This window comes from Mixophyes fleayi, chromosome 6 (assembly GCF_038048845.1).
Source record: "Mixophyes fleayi isolate aMixFle1 chromosome 6, aMixFle1.hap1, whole genome shotgun sequence".
Classification (NCBI taxonomy): Eukaryota; Metazoa; Chordata; class Amphibia; order Anura; family Limnodynastidae; genus Mixophyes; species Mixophyes fleayi.
In genome coordinates, this window is record NC_134407.1 from 159,704,762 (window position 1) to 159,726,192 (window position 21,431).

The 21,431-nt window shown below is 38.9% G+C and overlaps 1 protein-coding gene across 1 annotated transcript; it reads left to right on the top strand.

The window, feature by feature from the left end:
* Window positions 1-2,668: 2,668 nt before the first annotated feature.
* RAB5C (RAB5C, member RAS oncogene family) lies at window positions 2,669-21,184 on the top strand. The gene is made up of 6 exons (XM_075176924.1): window positions 2,669-2,804; window positions 11,697-11,975; window positions 18,742-18,893; window positions 19,444-19,566; window positions 19,666-19,759; window positions 20,635-21,184. Exons 2-6 carry the CDS (start codon window positions 11,810-11,812, stop codon window positions 20,748-20,750), a joined length of 651 nt encoding a protein of 216 aa, XP_075033025.1. The 5' UTR covers window positions 2,669-2,804; window positions 11,697-11,809; the 3' UTR covers window positions 20,751-21,184.
* Window positions 21,185-21,431: the final 247 nt, after the last annotated feature.

The following is a 21,431-nucleotide window of genomic DNA, read 5'->3' on the forward strand; positions in this document are numbered from 1 at the left end:
GCAAACCAGTCCTCAAGGGCCATCAACAGTTCATGTTTTTAGGATTTCTTTAATCATGCACAGCTGAGTTAATCTATTTGGCTGGGTCAGTAATTATCCCAGCTGTTTCTACAGACAGAAATCCTAAAAACATGAACTGTTGTTGGCTCTTGAGGACTGGTTTGCCCACCCCTGCTAAACAGGGACATGTAAAAACATGGCAGTTGAAACCAATATAACTTTCACTTATAAATATCACTGTCCATTATATAACAGTATGCAGCACACATCATGAAGTACATTTGGTATTTATATCTACAGGCTCAGTTGGTTACTTTTCAGTAATACAATATGAAATAAAATGATAACTGCAATACTCCTACGGTAGAGATCCCTCCAGCAAGCAATCATAAAATAGTAATGTCAGGCACCGTCCCCGCATGGTGCATACGTGCCAGGGACTGACGCCTGTCTCTCTGTACAGCTCCCCGCCCTGTTGCCTAGCAACGGGACGTGCTTCCAGGTCCGCAGGCGCACATGCGTAGAAGGGCTCGCAACGGGACGCCTCTTTCCTCGGAATTGTCAGCAGCCAGGTGTCTCTGACCAACTCGGTTTACTTCTCCTATCAGGGGCCTGGTTAGAGTTCTTAAAGCACTTCCTCCCACACACCTGTGCCAGAGTATTGGTTTCACCTCTCCAGTGTGCCTTCCCCTGCTCCTTGCGTCCATTATTATCCTTTGGCTCCTGACTTGTTCCTGCAATTTCGCTCCATTGATTATCTGGTTACCGACCTTCTGGCTTGCTCCTGACCTTCCTTTTGGATCATCCTTGTGTACAGCGCTATCGATTGGCACCCGATCTGGTCCGTAATAACTTTTCTGCTCACTCCTGCTGCACTGTTAACTAGCTGGGAGAACCGCGACCTGCGCACCTCACACAGCCAAGCCCAAACCTCCTTGTGGGGATCCCTGGTGAATACCTGGGGTGCGTTAGACTTCGCGCCTCACTGTCTAGTAGTGCCAATATCAGTCAGCAGCATCCTCAAAGTTATTATCGTGACAAGTAATAAACACAGATTTCTCTGATGCTTATCACATGTAGCAGAACTCCAGCCTCTCTTGAGTGATTTTCATTACAATACTGAATTCTTATAACTAATTTCCTATATGACTCAGTCCATTAGCTTGGTTAACTATCCCTAAACTTACCTTTTAAAATGTAACTCAGTCCCGGCACAAGGGTATATATCATTACTCTTCAGGATTTCCCACCTAGTCCCTGACTAACTAAACTAATATGTACATTTTGCTCAGTCTTTCTAGTAAAACTGGAAGTATAATAAAACTAAAGGGTACTTATCAATATATTGCTTCAGGTCCAGTTTCACATTTACTAAAAACTCAATAAAATATTATTTCAAAATAAACAAATAAATAAAGAGTAATAATTCCTTTCTATTATAGTTTTTTACTAGATAAGACTGATGAAAAGAAGAACGTGTTCACATTTGAACAAGCCTCCTGTTTGATGGAAACAAAGTACTTAAAAGGCCACTAAACCTAAAACACAGGTTGACATATATAAAATAACCACTAACAACATTCACAAATATGTATTTATAATTAGTCAGATGCTTATCAGAAATTAAAATATTTGACATGAAATTGGGCTGTGAGGAGGATTTTGATACATGATCACTGACCTCAATCATCACGTATATGTGATGTCCTACATTTAGCTTTAGAAGCTAATCAATTTTGGTCCAAATGAGCAGGGACTGGCTGGCAAGTTTTAGCCCAAGGGGCGAGACTTGGCTCAGCAACCTATTAGGAACATTTTAATGGGAAAAAAATGTGAGTAGCCAATGATCCAGCCCAAGGTAGCCCACTATGAGACTGGCCACCTGCCCCTGTAAATAAGGGACTGGTGTCAAGTATAATGTATGTGCAGTGGTAAAATTTAGGATCACAGTCGTGGATGAAAACCTTATCTGACATACAGGGCCGTAACTAGGGCTGTGCGACAGAGGCGACCGCCCAGGGCGCAACGCTGAAGGCGGGCGCATTTTAGGAATATTTTAGGTTACTTTGGTTAAAATTGAGGGCTAGGGGGGCGGCAATGGCCTTTCTCGCCCCGGGCGCTAGAATTCTAAGTTACGGCTCTGCTAAAATATTACAGATTAAAGAGAGAGTTCTTGGGAATCTAACTGGAAATTTACTATGCAAAGACGTAGAAATTAACTGAGGTCAGTATAATTACATTACATAAACCTCTTTATGTTTAAATTCTGCCGTTAAATTCCAGTTCTGTTAACATTTTCATATAGAAGAGTAACGTATCTAACTATGCTAATTAGTAAGATCAATATTGTAAAAATAATTCGGTAAAAAAAAAAAATATCAGATGGTTGTCAAGTCTGTGGGACTTAGCCAAGGTTGGTTATTATACTAAATAAGATTAGACTACAGAATGAAATTGCAAAGGTTCCATTCGCACAGTGTTGCAGACCTTTAACATAAAACTGGTCGAAACCTAATCAAAGTGCTTCCTCTATCAAAAACTACAACTCCCATCATTCGTTGTCTCTTTACTTCCGCATTCCACCACTCCCTTTGCGTCATTTCCGACAAGACCGGCAACGACTAGGACGAGCTTGAGAGATGATTGGCTGCCACTGCTGTCACTTTACGGAACAAACTAATCAGCGTGGATGACAGTAGGGTGTACACGGAAGTGGGACAGGAAAGGCGGAAGTTGAGGCCAGAGGAGAAGGAACAGTAAAAGGTTCTCCCGGCGGGAGAGAGGAGACGGACACAAGCAGACAGGTAAGACCGTGGCTTCTAGTGTGGCCTACTGGGGAGGGAGAGGTTGTTTTCTTACAGGGATGATAGGCGCAGTCGCTGATGGACGTAGTGTGGAGCGGAGTCCTGACATGGAATACGCCACAGGGGAAGTGTATAGGTGGAGATGAAAGTCTAGATCTGGGGTTTCCCTGGTGGTAGCAGCCTCAATTGAGGATAGTGGACACATGAAGTTCTTGTGGATCTACAAGTCTCCGCAAACCTTTTACTTACAAAGATTGTTTAAGACTGATCCAGGTGAGTTTCTGGATAGAAGCTTCGGGGAGAGCTCCAGGGGGGAGTTCCAGGGAAGGGCCAGGTTTGTCCTGAACTGAATACAGAGTTTTATTCGGGAGCAGTGTGTGGGGTAATCGTTGGAGTGGATGATGTGGTTGTCTTAGGAAGTATTAGAGGCTTTCACCAATCCTTCACATAGAGGCCTACATTTAGGAGAAGGGCAGATTGATCTTGAGTTATTATTATTATTATCCTTTTTTTAGTGGCAACATTATGCAGCGCTTTACAGGTTGTATACAATAGAAATACTGTTTATTCAGTGTGGTTTGTGAATTTGTACATCTATGTTGAAATCTGCCTTTGATAGACATGTATTTTAGCTTGGCGGCTCTTACAATCCAAAGAAATATAACTGTTCATTCTCTAGTGCTCGGTTTGTGTGAGCATACTGTGATTCCTGTGCTGTCCTCAGTAAGGCTAATGGTAACAGTTACACATCCGATGTAGGGACATTGTCAAATCTATGGTCCAGTGCAATAGTTTTTTTTCCCTAAGGACCATTACCTGCATTTTCTCTGAACCTGTAACCATAAAATGGGTTAAAGGATGACCTAAATTTATATAACTTTAATATAGCCAACTTAGTAAGGCCATGTGGTACTCAACCCTATCCCCCCACAGGATTCTTCAGGTTGTTTAGCTTGTCAGTCTGAAGGCCAAAGAAAAACTTTGACAGGCCAGCCGTTGAATACAACTGATATGTCATTCTTTTGTTGAAGTTGTGTAATAATAATATCTCTTCCTATACGCAAAAGTTGGTTTTCTTGTTTGTTTGCAAAGTGATATATAATGATCTAGTATTCTATTTTTTTTTTCTGTTTTCTTGTTTCTGCAATGCAACACCTTTTTGGTGACAAGTTAAATTGCAAATTTGTTGTTGGCTACAGTTAGCTTCCTTATATCAGCTGACCTAAGAATTCAGTAAGCAGGAGACTGGTCAGTGATTCTGTAAGGTCTTTTTTTAATTTAACTTTTTATTTTTAACATTTTGATAAGAAATTTTGTGTTCTCTGTTTTTTCACCATTCATTGCAGGAGTTGTATAATGTGGAAAAGAAAAATAACATATACATATTTTTTTCTATGCCTTGTGTGTATGTATGTATATATATATATATATATATATATATATATATATATATATATATATCTATCTATATCTCTAAGATCACTCCAGCTGTGATTCCCTTCAGTCTACTGATGCTGCTTTCTGATTGGAAAACCGCTTTGTGTGTAACTGCCTTAAATCTGGAATTCATGCATCTACAAGATGAATGTGAATCCTTCTGAGTTTGAATTGTACTTCCTGAGTAAAGTGTTGCTCTTTGCTGTTTTATGGAGAATCTTATGTAACTTCTGGAATATGCCAAATCGAGTCCCCAGTGTTGACATGTATGTACAAAGAAATTTGGTGTACTCTCTATTTATTTAAGTTAGCATAAATTCTTCCTATGAGTAGTATATATTTTACCTTCATTTAGGTGGTGTTCTTGTCCTACACAAACTTTTTAAACCTGTGTTGAATAATGCAGTTCAGTAGGTGGAGGGGCTAAACCATTCAGTTTATAATTGTCATCAAATCATGCAATTTGGGTTGTGATTTACATTTAAATAACTGTACTTAGAATTTACTGTGTAATGGAAAGTGAATAATCCTCACTTACAAACAGGATTTGTTTCCATTTAATATGTATCTTTTTAATGTATAACTTTACTCCAAGCCACTGGGAGAAACATTGCTAATGGATGACTTATAAGTGTGTTAGTGATACAATACTGAATGTAATAAGCATGTTTTAGAGCGGTGTTGGCTAACCTGTGACAATCCAGGTGTTGTGAAACTACAAGTCCCAGCATACCCTTCTAGCAATAAGCTGCTATATATTGGTAAATCATGCTGGGACTTGTAGTTTCAAAACACCTAAAGTGTCACAGGTTAGCCAACACTGTTTTAGAGCAGTTGGCCTAGCTGTCGGGCACTAGCTGCTTGTTTAGATAGAGAAGCACCTCCTCTAAACATGACAACCTGCTGCAGAGATGTGAAAAAGAGCAAGGTGGACTAAACACACCAGGGGCTAGATTTACTAAGCTGCGGGTTTAAAAAAAGTGGGGATGTTGCCTATAGCAACCAATCAGATTGTAGCTGTCATTTTGTAGAAGGTACTAAATAAATGAAAGCTAGTATCTGGTTGCTATAGGCAACATCCCAACTTTTTCAAACCCGTAGCTTGGTAAATCTAGCCCTAGTTGTTTTCTGTTGTTGGCTTCAAATATTTCAGGACATTGTCCAGGTGAGTTTGTTTTCAAAAATAAATAAATCTGTTGGTCAAAGAGCAAAATGCACTAGTTGCTTCTTGCATGGCAGCAACACACACCTCGCCAATGGTCAGTTTCCTGCCTCTATGCCTTCACAAAAAAAAACCAAACCTTTATTAACAAAGCTACAAAAACATACAGTACACAGTAGTTCTCTCAATAAAGCATTAGTCTAAAGCGTGTATATTATTCAGCTCCATAATACACAGCCTTTCATATCAATGACATTTAAAGGCTTTATGTGTTCTTCAAAGAACAAATAAATACAGCTAGAGGAGATTGAAAAATTAATAGTATAATGTCTTATTTGCAAAATTATATGTAGGGTTTACTTTTTTTTTCTTTCTGAATTTTATATATGTAAAATATTAAATAGGGGAAGTAAATGTCATTTACACAAATGACTATATTTCTCTGCAACTGTAAAACTATTAAGTGTCAGTGGAATAGTACCCACAATAGTCGTTATAGTGAAACAGTGCTTGCTTGGTACCATACAATTTTGATAGTGAAGCAGCACATTCTTGTTATGCCAAAAGAACAATGCCATACACTGGAGTCCATTTCTAAAATTGTCTGCAGAGTCAGAGCTGCACACAATTTTAGGTGCAAAAATGCCCAACATTTAAAAACTGTACTGACAGTTTTTACATAATTATCCACCAAATGGCACCAAGCAATTGTTCTATGTGAGTCTGAGTTCCATCCCATTTTTGGTAACACTCTCTTTTTGCTCCCAGTTGCAGAAAGAGAACATTTTCTTACCACCATGTTTTACATATAGCGTCATTTTTCCAAAATAATTTCACTTATCTTTTTATAAATGCTCCTGTACTGTTACAGTTGTTTAAGGGCCGTGTCATCTTTAAATACGTTTTTTGAAAAGCGTCACCCGCACATCAGTACTTTCACGTTCCTTCCAATTTGCTCAGTTATGCAAGGTTCCGGTGTCTGATAATATCAGGTTCAATTCACTGGGTAGTTTCTTAATGGACAAATAAGTGACCATTAAATCAGGTGCTTAGATATCTGTTCTAATCATTGTATCGGATCTCTCTTCCTCCAGTCAGTTTCCATGTTTACAGACGGTGACCAGCAGAGGTAAGAGCTGCTATCCTGCCAAATTGTGTGGAATCCCCTCAAGATGTGATATTGTTATCTAGCTCACTATGTTATCATCTGTCATCAACCATTATTGGGTATCTAACAATTTTCTAGGTTGGCCTTCAACAGACTGACATGGCATCTGTTGTGCATAGGAGAAAAAAATCCTCCCACATCTCGGACACTTTGTATTTGTAAGATTCAGAAACTTATAGGAATATAGATGTTATGGCTTTTAGGAAAGATATTTTTTTCATGAGCAAGTCTGATTGTGTGCCAGGCTGCAATGTTGGAATGTTCAAATCCTGCTATCTTAGAAATGTTGTAAATGATTTTACTCACTAATGGGTAGGGTAAGTAGTGACTACATTGTCTTTCCACAATTCCATGAAGCACACAAGATTTGTTGCATGTCTTGTAATGCAATGGCAGTGCTCAGAAATCTGATCTTCTGCTATCGTCATTCATGTTTTCTGCATGGTCAAAGGATGTGCATCTTGTCTTGGATGAAAGTTTTAGAGAAGACCGTAGGGACAATCAGCGACAAGTAGTCATCTCTACTTTTTTTTTCTTTTGCAATTTGAGTCTTGTTGTGGACTGAGCACATTCAGTCTGTCTGTATACATTTTATTTTTTAGTCTCTTTGTGCAATCAAGTGTGTTCTAGAATATAAACACACAAACACTATAATATAATGCACATGAATTGATATAGAATTTATTGCATATGGACAATATCATGTAGAATTCAGAAGCCAGTGAGTTAAATTCAGGTCCCAGCAGAATATATTAAGGAGCTTCCAAAATGTAAGCCTTAGCAGTCATGTTCTTATGCATTTTGGTTACCTAAATTCTTGGGTTTGTCCAACCATGAAATACAACACATATATAAATTACTCTGATTTAATCTTCATGGGACTTTCATGCAATTATTTGATATGGTTTCTGGCCTTGAGATCTTTGGAAGGAAGGCTTGACCTGACCCATGGAGACTTATCTAAGGGTGTCTCTTATTTACACAGCAGCATATTTACACTTTGTTGCAAGGAGTTGATTCAAAAAAGCTGCTCTTGTGAATTTCATTAAAGCTAACTTTGCCTGACACTTCCCTATTTGTGCAACACTGTACAATAATGTTGGTGGTTTGTAAGTTAATTGTTTTCTTTGTGTACCAATGTTGAATGAACGTAACTTGATGTCACGGGCTTGACAAAACTTTATTGTTCTGAAATTCTGTCTCTTGCATTACCCCATAGGAAATCGGTCTCTACTGTAATATTTTGTGAATGCTCCGCTTGTTAATGTGTAAGACCCCCAGAACAGATATATAAGCAATTGCATATAATAGTCATCACTTTCAGAAAGTGTTCTCTTCCAACTAATATTTGCACACATGGCACTGAAGATTTGTGACCCTCAATAGCTTTCTGCATTAAGCAGCTCAGTATATAGCTGGTAACCCATGTGTGAGGCAGATTGCATCTGTATATCAGAGAGAGATTTTAGCACCTAATTAGACACATGCTTTAATTGTCTAACTTTTTGTACATAGAGGAAATGATGGTTGGATGCTATGCTAGTAAATAAGCCTCATGTGGAAGGGAGGCCTGTAATTTAATAATGTGTATGATAAATGTGATTAGTCCCCCTCTCCCCCAATATTTTAATTGAAACTTCATTCAATATATGTTTAGTGTATTTCTATTGGCAAAATGTGAAATTATATTTGCCAATAGTGCACTCTACGATGTCTGTCCATTATGTGGCCTGGCAGTGCCTTCCAAGACTTTCTTGTAGACCCTGCTAATCCTGACAAGATATGTAGCATTTTATATGTAGTATTTCACATGTGTGAGTAAAGTTATAAATTATATACATTTTACCCCATATCAGCAATGAAATATGTAACAATCTGGCTGCTTTGTTAGTGATGCTTATGATACTTCCCTTGTAAACAGATAAGATAGTGTGTTGATGCAGGAAGTTGTCTCATTGCCAATTGGAGTCAGGAAGGATTTATTTTCTACCCTGTGGCCAGCACCATGTCTAACTATGTAACATTTGGCCTAACCAGAGTTGTTAGCTGCACTAACGCCTACATTACATTTTACAGTGTTTCTTGCAAAAAGGGTACTCTCCTAAAATTATTCTGCAAAATATTTCTCATGCTAACCTTAATGTTCTGTCTTGTGCTGTAGAGTCTTTGTAAGGGTAAAGCAGGCTGTCTGTAGGTGGATAGTATGTGATATCATCTTAGAAACCATTGAGTAAAGCACTGCATCAAGGAGCTACCATTAATTAGTAGATACTCGACGTTCTGTAGATCAGTCTTGTCACTTGATAAGTTTAAGACGTTGCACCGGTCCATGAAACCTGTATGCTCAGAAGAGATGTTATGGACGTAGGCTTAAACCTCTTGAATAATACGTGTCGGCTGCAAGATTCTTTACAGTTTCAGCAAAAGGGTTATTGTGACTTCCAGAATGCAGCAGTAAATGTGTAAACGTAGTTGGCTTTTGGCATCAACCCACAGTCAAGATGTGCTTTTAATTATTTAGCTAGCAGATAATCCCAAATCCACTCCATGTCCAAATGGTAGACCCAGGCTTTCACAGAACATGAGATATCTCTGCAAATGTTTTATTAGAGATTGTGACTAAGATTATACATCCTCCAATATGGAATTAACTGTAAAATTAGTTATAGTTGTTCTGAACATATTGCATATTTGTAAAACTTTGGATCTAAGGAGCTCAAATTTATGAATCTTACAGAATATTTAGGAGGAAAAGCAAATGCTGAAAATGTTAATTTGTTTGCTTCCAACTGTTTGAGCTTCAATGAAATTGGGTGTGAGCACAAGAACAGTAGACTGATAAGTTAGGAAGAGGTCTGCCTATGTGATCGTTTATGTGCTGTTTGTGAGAAGTATTTTATTTGTGAGTTGTATTTGGTCAAGGGATGCTATGTAAGGAAGCTATGGATGTTGACAGATGTGATTGAGCAACATCTGTTTCTAAACAAAAAGTGATCTATCAATAGCACACTGTATGTCACAGTCTTCATTTCCATCAGTATCAGATCTGTGCATGACCTAGCTACAAAAAATTGTCCATAGTATATAGTGGCAATGTCCACCACGATGTGACACTGCAGCTATGAACATTATGATGTGCTCTGTTCTACTATGGTTCATGATGGCTGGTGAAGGAAAACAGTCATTAATTAAAAAAAAAAAAAAAGCATGAAAGCTGTGTATGTTTAATATGGTGATTCTTGATGACTCCTCTCACTGGCATACATATAGTAAAAGCAGCTGGAGGCAACTCTGGCCTGTTCCCTATGGACCAAGCACTTTGTGTCCCATCAATGTTCTTGGTGTATTGATAAGGCTACATTCTCATGGTTGTTGGTTCATCCTACAAAATGCCTTCCACCATGTGTGTAGATAGGCACATTTTATTGTTGGCAACTGGAAATTGCCAGTTTGTATGTTTATTATCCCTGTTGTTAAAGTTCTTAATATATGGCAGTTGATTTGGTTGATAAATAGCAGCAGGCACTTCTGATTGCTTGACAATACATAGCTTTTTCACAATAACAGACATCTTTCCCTTCCTATATTACGTCATTCAGCTTTGTTTTATTAAAAGAGAAGTATACCCTATTTGTAAGTAACATATTTCCAGTTGTTTTCTTATCAAAGCTATAGGCTTGTTTCTCTGCTTATTTGTTTTAAATAAAATGAGTGTAAGATGCCATACTGTTTGGTTTTCAGGCTGATCGATATAGATAATAGCCAGAGATCCCATTTGAACAGTGACTTTGGTGGTGCATGAGAGTGCATTAAAAACAGGACAAATAAAAGCCAATGTGCTGTATCATCCCTTACATTCTGATATTTTTTTTTAAGGCTACATTTAAAATTTTAGAACACAACATTCCTTATTTGTCATGTACACACTACAACAATAGTATTCATAAAAGTGAAATGCATGAAAAGCACCTGGGAAAAATCATTGCATGTTACTTTTCATGTATTGTTACCTGTTTTCCCCCAGATCATATATGTGTGTGAGCAAGTGCTCAGTGAGTGTTACAACTGATTTTTATTGCACAGCTTTGGCACAGGCGTATTGTTGCTTCTCAAGCCGTCTTCTATTGCAGTTTGCTTGACTCCTTTTTAATGTGTTGTACCCCAGGTTTAGATACTGCAAAACTAGATGGTGTGCTCCCTGTTTATGCATACACCATTACGTATTGCAGGTATTCTCTCTAAATCAAAGTGTATTAAAATATATATTTTGTGCAGTCAGTCAGAAAACGTATTTAATCAAAGAGGTTAAGCCCCTTCCCTCTTATCCCTCCATATAGCCATTCTGTGGGGGTGGTCATAGTTTGAATAATGCAGTTGGTCCCACAGATTCAGTAGCACTGATTGCTAGCCCTTTTTCAGGCTGTCAATTCCAGTACAACCTAGTTGTTGAAGCCACTAGGATGGGGGTGGTTGGTAAACGCAGCTGTCAACCTGGAGAGAGAGGAGATGTGTCTAGTTGTACAACAGCTCCTCTTTATTTGGACTCCTCCGACAACCGCCCAGCAAAACTTAACCAAGGTAGACTTCTAAGCATGTGTTTTGGAGCTCATAATATAAAGAAGCCCTTTTATGTGAATTTTTGTTTTATGTTTTTCATTAACGTCTTATTTTCCTATGGCACGTCCCTCCCAGCAGGTAAAACCAGTGCTCTGTTTGTGTTCTCCTCAATCACTTATGTTATGTTTGCTGTTTCCACCAAAGCAGAAACAGGATCTCTGACATAGTAAAATCCTATTGTTTTATTCACTGCTTGACTGATCCACGCAGCAATTGTAAACTTTCTCTTTTCTGTAAGAATCCTGGTGTTCCAAGTTGCTTGAGAGAATTTGCTCTTCGATAACCATGGTATGTGTTGGTCCCTGTCTGTAGGAAAACCAGAAGATTAGTTTGGTCAAACCAGGACATTTGACTAATTTGAGTATTGTATTTTTATTCTACTTGGGTTGATGTGGGTTTTTTTCCCCTGTATTTAAATAATTATTTATCTTCTCAGATGAGCTTGAATACCAGAAAAAACAAGTAAGTTGCCAAAAATAAACAAAACCACTTTCTTTTCTATTCTTAGAGGCCTGTGTTCCGTTCACACAATTGATCCAGTCAACGGTGCCCTCACCTTCTGTGCCTTCAACGCCACCGCTGTCCTTCACTTCTGTTGTATCCCAGTGACCTTACAAGGAGATGGCCGGTCGAGGCGGAAGCGCTCGACCAAACGGACCGGCTGCCGGCAATAAAATCTGCCAGTTCAAGTTGGTATTACTAGGGGAGTCCGCAGTGGGGAAATCTAGTCTTGTCCTCCGTTTTGTCAAGGGCCAGTTTCACGAATACCAAGAGAGCACTATTGGAGGTAAGTTATTTATAAGTTAAATCTAGTATGTTTTGCATTCCTTTAAAAATAATTCGGGCACAGCTCATGTAATTTGATCAGCAACCAGGTAATAGTACTGGTATATATTCTGCTTTTCATGCACCAGTTTTCATTTATACTATTCGGGTATATTTACTAAACTGCGGGTTTGAAAAAGGTGGAGATTTTGCCTATAGCAACCAATCCGATTCTAGCTGTCATTTTGTAGAATATACTAAATAAATGACAGCTAGAATCTTTTTGGTTGATATTGGCAACATCTCCACTTTTTCAAACCCACAGTTAAGTAAATATACTCCTGGTGTGCACAGTGAGCCATGACAAAACTATATTGTGGATATAAACTGTTTGCATAGTTCTTCAGCACAAACATGGGCTCTTTCTTTTCAGTTTTTTTATGCTAATCTATAAGACCACATTATACTATTATAATGACCGAAGTAAAAGGAAATCTGTTTCATGTGTAGCACCTCACAGGGTGCTCCTAGGTTATACAGAACGTTGGGGGAAGCAGATCTAAAACGGTGTATATGCTCTTTTTTGTTTGTTTGGAATACTGTGGTGTGTGAGTCGTTCTGCAGCTCTTTGTTTATGGAGAGCCAAGGGATACAGTGCTAATTGAAGAAGAAGAAGGAGGAGGAGAGAGAGGGACACTGGAAAAGTAGTTAGAAGATAAGGGAAATCGGGAATAACGGGGAATAGTGACTGATGAATAAGAGGAGAAAGTGGGGGAAAGAGAGACTGTATGGAAGGACAAAGAAGCAGGATATTGAGACAAAAACGGAAATGAGACAAAGAGGTATAACGGAGCTTAAAAAGCTAAGAGATCTAGGATGAAAATGCAACAGGAAAGAAGAGATACAAACAGAGGTCAGATAAGAGATTATAATAGTAGTAGTGATAGTGTGAGAGAATAAATGAGAATATAAGGCAACAGAGACTGATTGGGTAGAGCAACAAATAGTGAGTGGATAAATATTCGTGTATAGATATAGAGAGAAAACCCGAGAAGGCATAGAGTAAAAAAAGAAGGCAGACACAGATTCCCGGCTTGAGAGAGAGACCAACCATGAGGGCTTCAGGGAGCAACGCAATATTAAGGAACAAGACTTTCAGAGAAAGTGTACTAAACATTGCAATCGTGATTGATATCAGTGGCCAGCCATACAGCCAAGGGTTAACTAAACACTGTAGGGACAATGTTGGCTAACCTGTGACACTCCAGGTACAAGTCTCCATAGATTGTAAGCTTGCGAGCAGGGCTTTCTCACCTCTTTGTCTGTTTTACCCAGTTTGTATATTAGTTTATTATGTTTGTCCCCAATTGTAAAGCGATACGGAATATGTTGGCGCTATATAAATAAATGATGATGAAGTCCCAGCATACCCTTCCAGCAATAAGCTGCTATATATTGGCAAACCATGCTGGGACTTGTAGTTTCACAACACCTAGAGTGTTACAGGTTAGCCAACACTGCTGTAGGACATACTTAACAAGCTGAGTTTGCAAGTCAGGTGAACAGTAACATCTTTGCACTTTCAATCATATCACTGTTTGGAAGGGAGATTGGTTTAAATTCCACTGAGCTGTGACAAAATAAAATAATAGGTTGCAGACCCAGAAAAGCTTCAGACTTGTGTAGAATTCATGATTCAGAATGTTACCGTTTAGTAATTAGTCTGCACATAGAGTAATAAATGTCTAAATTTGTAATGGCAAAAGGCTATATAAATGTATCAATAACTTTCCTAACAGATTATGACCACAAATCACTACGGCTACACTTATAGGTTTGCCACTGTGTAGGTAATGTAAAGGGATGGTTGTTTGTTCCGAAATCCTGTCATCCCAAACAGTTTATTTTCCTTTTGTAACACTATCCCTATTGTCCCAGAGAATAGTCTTTATTAAATGTTGTCTGGTTCCTTGAATTCCTGTTGTGAATTGGGCTTCATGTGTCTGACACTCTCCAAATCAAATCTAGGGAGATGTCTTCCCCAGAAGAACTAGGAACGAAAGTATTATTATTATTATTATTATTATTATTATTATTATTATTATTATTATTTACAGACAAAATGAATGGAGACATGAAAACAGAGGGTATGAAGGACCCTGCTCATTAGAGAGCTTACATTCTAAGGGGAAGAGGGCACAGCTAAAACAAGAGGAGCGAGTATGGCTTAGTGAAAATTGGGATAGCTGTGAGGGTACATTAGTGTGAATAGTGTTCTCGAGGATAAGCTCACCTCTAATGGGGAAAAAAAAGAAATGGGTTTTCAAAAAGGATCTAAAGATTTGAAGGCTGTGGGAGAGTGATTGAGCGTGGTAGAAAATTCCATAAGTGGGGAGCAGCACAGGTGAAGTCTTGTAGGCGGGAGTAAGAGGTGGTTATCGGAGACGAGACAAGGAGCAGATCAGATGTAGATGTAAGAGGGCAGGAGGGAGAGTATTTTGATAAGATATTCTAGATGTATGCAGGGGTGTTGTTGTTGAGGGCTTTGTAGGTAAGGGTGAGTAATTTAAATTTGATTCTGGAGAGCACAGGGAGGTAGTGTAGAGATTTACAAAGTGGTGCAGCAGATGTGGAGAGTTGAGAGCGGAAGATCAGTCTTGCAGCAACATTTAGGATGGATTGAAGTATGGATATATGGGTGTCGGGAATGCCAGATAGCAGGAGGTTGAAATAGCCAAGATGGGAGATTATGAGAGAATGGATAGTTTTGGTAGCATGTTGAGTAAGAAAAGGCTGTATTCTGACAATGTTATGGTGTAGTCGACAGAACTGGGGGAAAGTCTGATGTGAGGAATAAATCAGAGGGCGGCGTCGTGTGTGACACCAAGGCAGCGGGCTTGGCATTACACATGTTTTACAGTTAGTAGCAATTATAGTTTGCAGGGCTGTCTTTAGTGCTAGGTTTTGAACAGCCATGTGTTCTGATAGTCCAACGTCCCAGCAAAGGATGAGCTCATATGAGACCATTGGTTAAATGTGTTGAATGATCAACAAAGTGTCAGAATGAGAATAAATATGACTGTGTACCCTAGACAGTCTAATGACTGATGAGCTGTGTCATAGGCCAATGTTAATATTGAATCAACTTGCACATTGCTTGTACTGTGCATTGCTGAGACCATTGTTGTTCTCTGTGTAATGGAATGGGAAAATGTCCCTTAAATCCTTCATCACAAAATTCTGTTTGCATCCAGTGCAAACTAGATCTATTAAAAAAAGGTGTGCTGAATTAGTTACAATTGCCTTAATTTCAGCAAGAATCTACTAGTATAGTAATGCCTTGCATGACAGACCAAAGTCTGCTATCTCATGTAGCTGCATGGGCCTGCATACATTTTATGGGAGTTCCTATTGATATCACAGGAACGTCAACATTTTAAAAGGGAAGTTGTGTTCTTTTCACATTGAGAAGTCTGTGACGAAGCATTCCAACCTGAAAATTTGAGGGCCCTGCTGGTGTACACTATACTTTGATTATAGTTTTTATTTTTTTATATTTTTTTCTCCAAGGTTTAAAGCCAGTAAACCTAAAATACAAGTGAATCCAGTTTGGAAGGTATATTTTAACACTGACCAATGTACATGCAAAGGTTCCCATCATGTGCATTGTTTTCACATTGTGTAAAATACGTTTCTACTGCTATGCAAGCTGCTATTGGATGTTCTGGACAGCTTGCCTACCATGTCCTTCAGTACACTAACATTGGATGGACATAGCTAGTCCGATCTTGCTGCTTGACCCAAGGTTTGAGAGACAGGGTAAGCGTTAAATTTGTCAATATGCCAGGTTGTCCACATCACATGACCAATTGCTCAGACCTTAATGTCAGTCCTGGTTCCTTTGCTGCTTATTAGGGCGTTCAAAAAGATGCCCTTGCGCAACCACATTTTCTACTATGACTATAACGATCCTCTTGGTTACAACAGGGACAATGTCAGTGACCAGTTGCTTTATTTCCGCCATATGGGCAGCACAGTGGCTTTGTGGTTAGCACTTCTGCCTCACAGCACTGGGGTCATGAGTTCGATTCCCGACCATGGCCTTATCTGTGTGGAGTTTGTATGTTCTCCCCGTGTTTGTGTGGGTTTTCTCCAGGTGCTCTGCTTTCCTCCCACACTTCAAAAACATACTGGTAGGTTAATTGGCTGCTATTAATTTGCCCTTAGTCTCTCCCGGTCTGTGTGTATATGTTAGTGGATTTAGATTGTAAGCTCCAATGAGGCAGGGACTGATGTGAATGAGTTCTCTGTACAGCGCTGCGGAATTAGTGGCGCCATATAAATAGATGATGATATGCGTGGACACTTTTGCTCATTGTGCATTGGTACTGATGTCAATGAGTATCCATTCAAAATAACATTGGGAAAGTACGCAAAACTACTTCTAAACGGCAAATGACATTATTTTTTTTAAGCTGGTTTCCCACGACCACCTGAGCTGAGAGTTGTTTTTGCTCTGTGACTTTTTCAATTTGGCTTCTTTTGGATGTTGCTCTTGCTTTAGCCAGATCAGACATTGTAATTTAGTGCCCAATGAAAGAAAAACATACTCCACACTGCCTTCCCTATGTTTTTGGGAAGAGTGGAAGCTTGAAGATGCTGCCTGATTAGCACAGGGCAACCCCAGTTCTTGACCAGAGTGACATGTGGACTGAGATATCAGGGAGTGGATGCTGGCAATATTCAAGCCTTCCATTCAGGTTTCCTGGGCAATGAGTAAAACTCTGCTGGGTGGCTGGGGACAATGCAGCTGTTTTGTAGAGTGTAATCAGCAAGAGCCATATTGGCTCTTATTGGCGTGATTGTTTAGTTGACATTTTGTTTTTGTTTTTTTAATAACCATACACTTGGCATATCCAATAAAAACATACTGAAATTCTAAGTAGCCAAAGTAGGATACACTTTAACTTTACTTGTAATTGCCCTGCAAAATATAGTAGCGTATGTTATGGTTTTTGAATGCCATATCACATTTTCTCACTTTGGAATATTTAATGGAGTTGCCATTTCTCCTACAATAGTTAATAGAAGTGGATTAGCTACTGTATTGGCTAAATTGTACAAAATTGCTTGTATTAATGTGGAATATTTTTTAAACTTGGGCTAAAAAACAGTAGGTTTATGAATTTTCATTATGAGATTATAGGTAATTTTATGTGAAACAGCTGCGTTTATTAGGCATGATACATATTGATATTTTCCTAGTGAAGAGTAGAGGGAATACTCTTCCCCCACTGCTGTTTCTCCATTGCTATGTACTTGATGGCAGGAAACTTTCTCAGTAGGACAGGAAGGGAGAGTCAGCAGATTTTACTTTTTGTTGTGTCAGCTGATTAGTTCAAAAGTCCAGTACCAGGCTCTTTTTCCACTGAACATGAGACCTGTTGATGCAAATGTGACACATTCTGTAATAGTCCAAAATATGTAAAATTGTTATGCCATGGCAGATGTGCACATGTTTTTATGAGGATTAGCTTATTTTGTCTTTTCTTTTTTTTTTAACTAAAGAATGGATAAATGTTAATAACTTATGCTAGAGATATATGTTCATGCCTTGATGGATAATGAAATATTGACCCTATAAGACAAAGGCGGACATAATGATGCTAAATCCAGACATCAGCAGGATTTATTTTATGAGGCAGAAAAGATTTACGTCTAGTGACCTAAATAGAAGGACGCATAAGTTTTATGTTCCTGCGTTGTTTTTAGATGCATTGGCTATCTGGATCTGGGATTAGTTTAGCCCTGCATTAACATATTGTGGGTGGGTCTTCGTGAGGTATGAGTGATCCCATAGCATATTTTCTTCCTGTGCTGGTCCTGCACTAGGAAACCCCCCACCCTCTGCACTGGAGTGGGTGCCTGGAAAAAAAATGGTGCTTTGCAAAGAAGCCCCTGATTTGCATTCTGCTCCGTATGAAGGCCCCATTTTCTGCTGTGCTATTGTGGTACTTCAGGAGTCTGGGGAATGATTGGAGCTTGGTCGTGAATGGTGGTAGGCATAGCAATGTTGGCTATAGGACAGGGATAGATTGTGAGGCTGATCTATGGCTCTGTCTGCAAGATATCAGGCCCTCTTTACGGGAGCCTGATTTTTTTCAAAAAACATCCTACAATGCAGAGTAAGGGCGATCCAAGATGTGGAACCCCACAGTTAATGTAAGAAGAGTCGGGGATATGAGGACTAACTTTTTTAAAATTCTCCACTGAAAAGATAAAAATATCATTGAATGCGATTCAGATTTTTACTGGTTTGGACTCCATTGTCTAGGTATTGAAATGCTTACCAGAGCTAATGCCACAGAAACCATTGATTTACTTACCCATCTAGCTTTGTTTTGCTAGCATGGACGCTTTCTCCATAAAATGTGTTTTGGTAAATGCAAAAGCACCTGTTACATCCTCCAGATTAGTCTGTCCGTGCATATGTACTTAAACGACACACCAAGCCGGCTTTTACCGCTTACCTTTTGGAAATGTATGTGTTAGGTGCAATGTGGGATGGTAAATGTGAATGTTGATAAGTTACTTTGGAACCAACTTGCTTAATTAAATTAAACAAACAATTCTTATCTGGCTAAAACGTTTGTAGATGGTCTGGAAGTCATTCAATTCAGAAAACCTAGTGTTGTATGTATATTGTATTTATTCATATAGTTGTGCTTTTATGAAACTGTAATGTATTTGTTCATTTTAAAGAAAAGTAACATATGTTATGTCCTCAGCTGCTTTCCTAACACAGACAGTATGTTTGGATGACACCACGGTGAAGTTTGAGATCTGGGATACTGCGGGACAGGAGAGATACCACAGCTTGGCCCCTATGTACTACAGAGGAGCCCAAGCAGCCATTGTGGTCTATGACATCACCAACACAGTATGTATTTCAGGATAATGTAAGGGTAGATTATTTATCCATATGGCTTTATTGTATCCTGTATTAGAGTTAGGGAGATTAAAATTAGGTTATTTTGCAGGTTGCAATGTTTGTGTGTGGCAGGATGTTCTTTTAAAAAAAAAAAAAATCAGCTTGGTTATGGTTGGTCAAAGTGTCTGATCACTTGTGAATCAAGGGCTTGTTCTGATTCAAAAGTGTCATTTGGCTATTTTTACACACCTCTGCTCCTGGAACACAAACACCGACTACTGCCCCATTGTGCTGTATCTCAGGCACAGTTCACACAAACCAACCTGGCCTTGGCCCTGTGTAAACACAAATAAATGAACTGGAAAGGTGAGACTCTCCTCTTTACTCGATTTCCGTGCAAAAACTTAGTAGTAATTTGTGGATCTTTTGTTCCAAATGCTTAAAAAAAAAATCACATTTTGAGCATAGTAAATAATCTGGAACTGCATTACACCCACTTTATTACTATTTGATGAAAATTATGTAATGTGATTAATTTTACTTGTACTCCTTACTGTAGGAAACGTTCGCAAGAGCAAAAAACTGGGTGAAAGAACTTCAGAGGCAGGCAAGCCCAAACATTGTAATTGCCTTGTCTGGAAACAAGGCGGACCTCTCCAACAAGAGAGCTGTAGATTTCCAGGTGAGCTTGTTTAAACCAACATAGGTACTGTCAGAGAGCAGTGACACTAGTGCAGTACAGGGGAGGTTTTCATTTATGCTTCCTGTAACTTGTTCATAGGAAGCCCAGGCATATGCTGATGACAACAGTTTGCTCTTCATGGAGACATCTGCTAAAACCGCCATGAATGTGAATGAAATCTTTATGGCCATAGGTAAGTTCTATGCCTCCCCCTCCCCCTTCCAGAAATTTCACTGCTTCCAACACTTGGGAACCTATCGTGTCAAGTACATTGATCAGTGCACTCAACACATTACAAAGCCAACCTATGTTGAGAGCACACAATTTTAAGTCTTTAACCAATCTGAGGATAGTTTACCATTTGAACGTGGGTCAGTATCTCCCAGGCTCTATAAACCTGTTCGAGTAAGATTTTTTTTTTTCAGTGTGTCTTAAACCGTTTATTAGAAATGACTATAACGTGGAACATGTGCGCTATAGTTTACAAGATGATCCGTTTCCTGGCCTGCTGTGAAGTAACATTGATTATTTATGCCACTCTAGGTAACAGACACTGCTATGCAGTCTTAGGACTTTGTGACCAGTCCCCCCTCACTTGTAACTCAATTTGTGTCCCTTTTCTGTAGCAATTACCTTCTCTACAATCATTTAAGCACTAACTGCTGTGATGTCAAAGGGCAGAGACGGATACTGCAATGTAGGATTGCATATGTAGTTCTTAGCCACAATCCTTGCACATGAGGCAGTAATATCATTGCAGGGTGACTTTTCACTGGTAGCACTGCATTTTGAAAATTTCAAAAGTCCAAAAAACTGGGGTGAGATATTTCTGTTATCACAGTAATAAAACAAAACAATTTAGGCCAATACTTGCCCTAAATTGGGCAAGTATTGGCTTTATTAGTAGTATCTAAATATAGGGTTATCTTGTAAGGTATAATATCTGGCAGACTAGAAAGCATACGAACATGCTAAAATGAACTGTATATAGATATAGAGGAATATTGCATTTTACATCGCTTTCAGTGAAGTTCATTATTTCACATGATTTCTCTCTTTAATCTCCAGCCAAGAAGCTGCCGAAGAATGAGCCCCAAAGTGCACAAGGTGCCCCTGGAAGAAATAGGGGGGTGGATCTCCAAGAAAATAGCCCCCCTGCTAGGAGCCAATGCTGCAGCAACTGAGTTGTGTACAATATGTCCCCACCACCATCTTCTCCCTCATCTCTCTCTCTTCACCTGGTGGTGGGAAGAGAGGGACCAATACATAGAAATTTACAAATGTAAAAATGAAAAATTGAAATCCTTAAATATACCAACAATAAAGCAAAGAGATGAGACTGGAAAGCCACTTTAAAGCTAATTCTACTTAGTCCCCACAGAATCAGAAGTACCACCCTGGCTCTGGAGGGGCTAAGACGGACGCTATGAATCTGTATTTTATCATCTACTATACCACTCCAGTTTCTAATTGATCAGCGTCCTGCCGGATATCTCATTCCACCTGCACTTTGTTCCTTGTATAAATACTAATTCAATTTTTAAGTCTTAAGTCACTTTTAATATATATACATATATATATAAATAAGAACTATGATCTGATTAACCTGCTTCCTATCCCCCCTCTTCTCCCTCCTCCATTTTATTGGGTTTGGTGGCTGGTGTGAGAAGGAGGGTGCTTCAATTCTAAAGCTTTGAGAAATCTTTGCTTCTAAACCAATTCTGATGAGCTCCTTTTTCATGAAATCGTTCCTACACAGTATATTGTAAGGACAGACTGCTGTGTACATTGACATGCATATATGTATGGAGTGTAAATGAATGAGAATATATGAAAACCTATAAAATATATATATATATATATAT

Coding starts and splice junctions, on each gene's coding strand:
- RAB5C (XM_075176924.1), top strand. CDS start 11,810: ATGGCCGGTCGAGGCGGAAGCGCTCGACCAAACGGACCGGCTGCCGGC. Junction 18,894..19,443: donor TCTATGACATCACCAACACA/GTATGTATTTCA, acceptor TCCTTACTGTAG/GAAACGTTCGCAAGAGCAAA. Junction 19,760..20,634: donor TGAAATCTTTATGGCCATAG/GTAAGTTCTATG, acceptor TTTAATCTCCAG/CCAAGAAGCTGCCGAAGAAT.